The 6539-nt window shown below is 41.2% G+C and overlaps 1 protein-coding gene across 1 annotated transcript in view; it reads left to right on the top strand.

Moving 5' to 3' along the window:
• STK32B (serine/threonine kinase 32B) overlaps nucleotides 1–6539 on the top strand; it is a 171790-nt gene that overhangs the window by 116293 nt on the left and 48958 nt on the right. Inside the window, exon 6 of the mRNA XM_009328893.1 lies at nucleotides 3146–3235. Within this exon, the coding sequence (XP_009327168.1) occupies nucleotides 3146–3235 (90 nt within the window). The remainder of the gene's footprint in view (nucleotides 1–3145; nucleotides 3236–6539) is intronic.

Here is a 6539-nt window from a genome sequence, read left to right as displayed (position 1 = left end):
TGTGATACTTGAATTTAGTTAGGTACTGCTAAATCTGTGGTGCACTGCTCTGCTTCACAGCTCTTAAAAGCTAAACCCAAGTGTCACTGACATAGTGCTTAGTTCAATATTGTGCCTGATACCTGAGAAGGGAGCCAGCGTACAGACTTGGTTTTGACATTTAGTTGTTCACAATAATACCCAGGAAGGGAGATCAAGTACAAGGTGTGAAGCTCAGATGGGAAAAAGACACTATGAATTGAAATTTTGGAAACAGTGTGAGATAGCTACTATCTCAGCATATTTACTGCAGCAATAGCAACCTTTCCTTTTCCTATATGCAACAGCTGCAGTAAAAAGATGTCTTACAGGCTGATTAGAAAGACTCCTATAGAGAACTGGGGTCTAACTCTCTCTTGAAATGTTCACACCAAGAATGAAAAACAGAATGAAAGAATTGAAATGAATTGAAAGAAAATGAATGAAAAATGAATGAAAAAATTTAAAATCAAAAAACAAAACAAAACAAGTCACTAGGCTTAAAAGAGTTGAAACCATTCAGTGGTGTGCACAGGCACACTCTGCCTCGACATCCCTCCAGCCCTCCTCCACTGCCGACAGGTGCAGGGGGTTCACTCCCCACCTCCCCCTGATCCGACTCAATCCCAGACACGGCCTCGCTCCATGCCCCCAGCTCCCACCAAGTGCTGTGTGCAGTCCCTGCGGCAGCACAGCCATCCGCCTACCTACAGGACACCTTGCTTTCGCTCCATAGCCAATTAGCAGCTCTCTAAGCAACAGGCAAAGGCTGCCTGCAGGCAGCCCATGGGCCATGGGGTGGCCCTGTGATGAGGAAGAGCAAAGATGGAGTTTTTCCAGCAGTACAGACGCGGCTCTGTTCTATCCTGCTACATGTAGAGGAGCTGCCCATTGCTGCTGTATTGGCAGCAGGATGCAGAGGAGCTATGCAGAACCTACCTTCCCAATGCACCCCTTACCTTGCAGAAAGGCATTTTTAACAAAAACCATCAACCAGTGTATACAACATTTCACGTGTGTTATTTTGGTTTTGTTAAATGAAAAGAAATCTAATAAAAGGGAGAGAAAACAATGCACTGCAGGAGAGGCAATTTTCATTGCAAATCAAGTGTTTGGATCAGTCTGAATGGATATTATGCGATAGGTGTTTTGCAACAGGCTACCATGCTGGCATTCTAATAGGGAGCATCATTTACAATGCTGTCATTTAAATGGCAGAACTTTATGTTTATCTGTCAAAAAAAGAGAAAGTATTAGTCTGCCAAGATCCTTGCAGCTTTTCATTCTACCATGTACACCGAATTGCTTAAAACTACTGCTATGAGGTGGCTGTATGTGGTTCAATTATCATTTTCAAGAAGCCTTCTGCCACGGTGTTTTATTATTGCAGAAATAAACTGCAAACATGCTATGCTCCAGCCACCGGGAAGGAGGAATACCACCTTGAAATCTGATGGCAGGCTGGGCTGTGAATATTAGTTCTTGTTATGGCGGTCTAACACCTCCCGCCCCTTATAAAGTGATCGCTTTTATCTGCTCACAGTTTTTGTCTGCCGCGTGCAGATGTCTTTTTGGGGTGCGTGTCTTAGAAAGAAAGTGTCAATAATATGTAAGCAGTTTTTCTGAGAAAAGTGCAGAAAACTTGCAAACCATTTCATCGAAAACTTCTACTGTGTCTCCCATTTGGAGAAATAGCTTTAAGTTTAGTAGTGCAATGTGCCTTCTTCCTTTTTCCCTTCAAAACCAGCTCAGATCTTGCCAAATTAGGGGCCTCTGAGAATTTCAGTTCACACATGCGTAGCTGCAGACTTGTTAGAGGTTGGCAGATACATTTCCTGTGGACTTTGAGCAGGATCTAGGTTAGACTGTCGGAGCAGCATAATCTTTTGTTGAGACTGCTGTTCATCTGTCAGGCACCACAGTAACATTCAACATTAGTCATTTGTTACACTCTTCATCTTTGGCAGCAAACATGGTAACAACTTCCCTTGCTTAATAACTGCATCATGCCCAAAGCCTGCTCCATTCTGTGGACTGAATGAGGTTGAGATCTTGATCCAAAAAAAAAATCACAGGAACCTGTCACTCAAGACTCTAGTTCAACACCTGATGTATTAATCCTGATCTGAGTGCAGGGCTAAGCCAGGGAAGGGAGTACCTTTCCCTGTACTCTGTCCTCCACAATGGCATTGCCAGATGTAATTGCAGAAAGCATAATATCTGCATGACTCTACAATATAAAACTAGTCCTTAAGCAGAGATGCAAAACTGAACAGCACACTTATCAAATTAAAAGTCTGCAGATTTTCAGGCTGGATTTATATTCAGTTTACCTGCCTATGGCAAGCCAGGATTAACAGCTATTGCTTCACTGTGGTGGAGCAATTTAACCTATGCTTATCATAAACTACCCCAGGTTTGGGCCATTCAGCCTGATTAGTTCAGTTTAAATCAGCTGTCTGGCTGGTCATGCAGCAAGTCCCCAGGCTGACTTCTGCCATTTATCTTTCATCTTGCAACCTGCTATCAGATGAGTGATTGTTTGGGACCTGCTGCTGTTACATACATGCTCTTCTGCTCCTGTGGATCTAATTTTATAGTTATTGTATGATAAAAATACCCTTTTTCTTTTCAGCTCACTTTTTGCCCTGAGGAGACTCAGAAAAAGCCAGGCTGATGGTAACCTGAAGTAGATATGATAGCAGACAGGTGACACAAGTACCTGGGATTGAGGGGTGGCTCTAGCTGGAGATAAGGAGAGGTAGATTTCATGCATAGCTTCACATGCTGCTCCTGCGTGTTACTGCTCCGAGAAGACAGTTACTGTCCTGAGCAGACAGTTACTGTCCTTAACGTTCATGGCAGGAGAAGGATCAGGGGTGACCAGAAAAAAAGGTTCACCACTGCAAGCAGGTAGTGGGTGCAACCATACAAGGAAAGTATTCTATCACTTTGCTGCCAATATGATTTTTCTAGTTATGAGTAACATTTAAGAGTAAGTTTCCATGAATTGTTATGAATCTTTCCAATTTAATTTCTTTCCATTATCGCTTATATGTTAAACAAAGGGAGGAATATTTTTATGATGTGCTATTTTAACTTCTGTTTTTACTTTGTCTAATTGCAGGACATGTTCATATCACTGACTTTAACATAGCAACCATAGTGAAAGGCTCAGAAAAAGCTTCTTCTATGGCTGGCACAAAACCTTATATGGGTAAGTTTTCAAGACCATTTAAAAAATGTAAGAAAAGTCACATATTAAGGTTGACTAAAGGTATATTAAAAGGATTTTAAGTTGTAAAAGCATACAATAAATGTGATCAACTTCTTTTTTTGACAGTATATATGTGTTAGCAATGGAAGACACTGGAGATGGAGGGATTGGGCAGGAGTTTGGTCTCTACGTTGCTTCTAGTCAGGTTCTGTTTGGTTTGGTGATTTGGTGAATCAAATTCAGGAGAATTTCAATTGTGTTACTTCCTGCAAACCCCCACATCTAGAGACAAGAATATATGATTATATTTGCATCACTGTGGCTATGATCTAGCAGAGAACATGTAATGTCAATTTAAAAGTATCTAGACACATCCTTAATTGCTTTGCTATGCTGAGTTCCTCAAAAATGTGTCTGTTTGTTTAAAATTAGAATTCTATGTAACTAACCACTTAAGCGCTTGCCCTATGTTTTTTAGGGACATTTTATATGTTTTAATTATGTATTTTAAATGCATAGATAGATTGAAGGCTGGGAGAGTAAAATTCAGTTTACCTGTTCTCATGTGTCTAAAAGTTAAGTAACTTGGCTAAGTTAATAACTCAAACTTCCCCTGGAGCTGAAGGACCAAATACGTCTCCTGAAGGTCATTTGTCCCACCAAAGTTAGGCTAGCTTCCATGACTAAGAATAGGTGTGATTTATCCTATTTGTGGCTTCCTACACATCTGCTGCTTTAATTCTGTCTGTATATGGAATTCTCATTGCCTGAGGAGATGACTAGCTTAAGACTAAACATATTTGGGTTGTGGAAACCATACCAAAAGATATGTGTGTCTCCAAGAGACTTTCACTAGCAGACATGCTCAGAGCACATCTAACACCCATTCAGTGGGAAAATATTGGGAAACGATCATATTCTGAAAATGTCACTCGGGGAACCAAAGGCCACTGTGTTACCACAATTCTGCATATTAGCAAAGGAGTAAAAGCACGTGCCAAGAAACAGGAATTAACACTTATGTTTTTCACAGCACAAAGAGCACTATACCACTCTGCACATGTAGCAGGCAGGTGCCTGCAGGGTGCCTCCGTACCAGCTGTGAAACTGTGTCAGAGCAGTCCCAGGCACTGGAGCAGAGTTGTATGTTCAGATATGATGTGATTTTGTCATCAGTCAACAAGTTAGCAGGGGCTGGAGTCTATTGTCCCTGAGCAGCTTGCACATAGCTGTCCTGTTCTGGCAGTTAATAGGATACGATAACATGTATGGCCACACTGTGCCACTTGGGCTCAGGACCAGTGCACTGACCTGACGCTGGTTAGCTTACTCTTATAAATGTACTCAAAATAGACCAAGAAACATTTTATTTAATACTGATTCAAGCATTTAAGTTATGCAGAGGAATGAGGTTTTAGATTAAAATTTTCTCAGCATTTCATATGGGTTAGCTTTAGCTGAGTGTCTAGTGCAGTCTCTCGACTTAGATGAGATGGCCAACACTGCACAGGTATGGGATATAGAGCACTAGGAGATCAAGTCTGCGTACTAAGCTTCCCCTTGGGACTGGTACCTGAGTGTTCGACATTGCACTACAGGTTCCCTATTCATTGTGGTGAAAAGAGAGGGGAAGGGGTGCTGCAATCTCGCTTACACCAACAGCTTTAGCTTAAAAAGAACTTGCTTGAGCATTTTTGCCAATATGTGGTGGGTTTATTTGGGGGGGGGGGGGGGAGAAAAAAAAAAAAAAGGGGGGGGGAGAACACATAACAATAAAAACTCAGGAAAAGACCATTTTTTGTCTACAAGTAACTTGGCCTCCTCCTAAAACATACAGACAAATAACTGTACAACTGACATGTGAAACTAATTGCATTCACAGAAGTGCAGTTACATACCTGATGACTGAAATGTTAAAAAGATTTCAACATTTTTGATATGGTAGTTTTGCATTTCTGTGAAAAGCTTATTTTTCAGAGCTCACACATTCTGCTTAAATAGCTGCCTAGGATCTTCTAGTAGCCATTGTCATTACATGTGCAAATTCTTATTACACAGATTATTCAAAAATACCCTTGAAGAGTAGCTGTTTTGCAGGAGCTCAAACAAGTTCAGAATAGACGTTTTCCATATTTAATTATGATGATGACAGCAGACATAACAATAGTCTTTTCTGAGCTTTAATTTGGTAGTCAATTAAATGACTGTTTTGATGGCCTTTTTAAATCTTGCAGCGGTTGCACAGTTTTACATTAAAAAGCAGAATTATTAGGAAAGCAGAAAAAAGCTGAGTACTTACTTAGGTGTCAGTTAGCATTTTAGCATCTGTCATAGCCTGAATGTGTGTAATGAAGAGATCATCTGGCAGCTAATGATCAGAAGCAGATTAGTTAAAACAGCTGTACAAAAATGTATGTGAGTATTCTTCAAATATGTTGCTGAGAGTTAACAGGAAACTTACTGTCCTTTGGAGCATCTTTCAGATCATCTGCACACATTGGTGGACCACCACCTTCTTAGTTCATTAGTGGTTTCTGTTGGCAGGCTTTTCTCACAAGAAAAAAACTAGCTTTTTAACAACAGAAAGCACAAAAAACTGTAGCGAGTGCTAAGTACCGTGATTTGGTATTTTAAGGTTAAAACTATGAAAAATGGCCCCATCCTTTTGGAATTCCTACTCTCCACACCCACGAGGAGGAGCAACTTGTTCTTTGTGTAGCTGACATTTGCCAAGAAATGGTGTAAGGAAGGAAATGCTGAGGTTCACCTTAGAAGGCATCTATTTATTCTTCATCTATTTAACGCAGAGATACTAAAGTCCAGTCCACCCTGCTTAAACTCCGCTTATGTCCCTTTCTATGGTATTCTCCATTTGCTAGAAAATGCCGGAGTCCTTGTATTTAGCAGGACAATACTAGTTTCCAGGATAGATTATGTCCTTTTCTAGCCTTATTGTTTTGTAATTGCTCCTCAGCTTAACATCATGGCAAATCATTTCTCTGACCTAAGTCTGGAGTGCGGTAGACATCTGAGCCTCTTTGCCTTCCCAGGGAGCTAAACAAGCTCCTGGAGGGTTCCTGTGAGAGCCCAAGCTGACCCAAGGAAGGTGGTAAACTATGGACCTGGAGCGGGGGGAAGATGGGAGATGGGGACAAGATCTTACCTTTTCACACTAATGAACTGCTGTCTTGGTTCACCTCAGCTCATGGAGCTCTTCTGCCCCTGAACCCTCCTCCCCACACATCAGGTCTCCCCCATATCCAACAGTCTCACAACAAGAAGAAACAGTACAAGAAAAATGTTC

The sequence above is a fragment of the Pygoscelis adeliae genome, unplaced genomic scaffold (genome assembly GCF_000699105.1).
Source record: "Pygoscelis adeliae isolate BGI_AS28 unplaced genomic scaffold, ASM69910v1 Scaffold66, whole genome shotgun sequence".
NCBI classification, from domain to species: Eukaryota; Metazoa; Chordata; class Aves; order Sphenisciformes; family Spheniscidae; genus Pygoscelis; species Pygoscelis adeliae.
The sequence above is the reverse complement of the archived record's forward strand: the minus strand, read 5'-3'. Positions and strand labels throughout refer to the sequence as shown.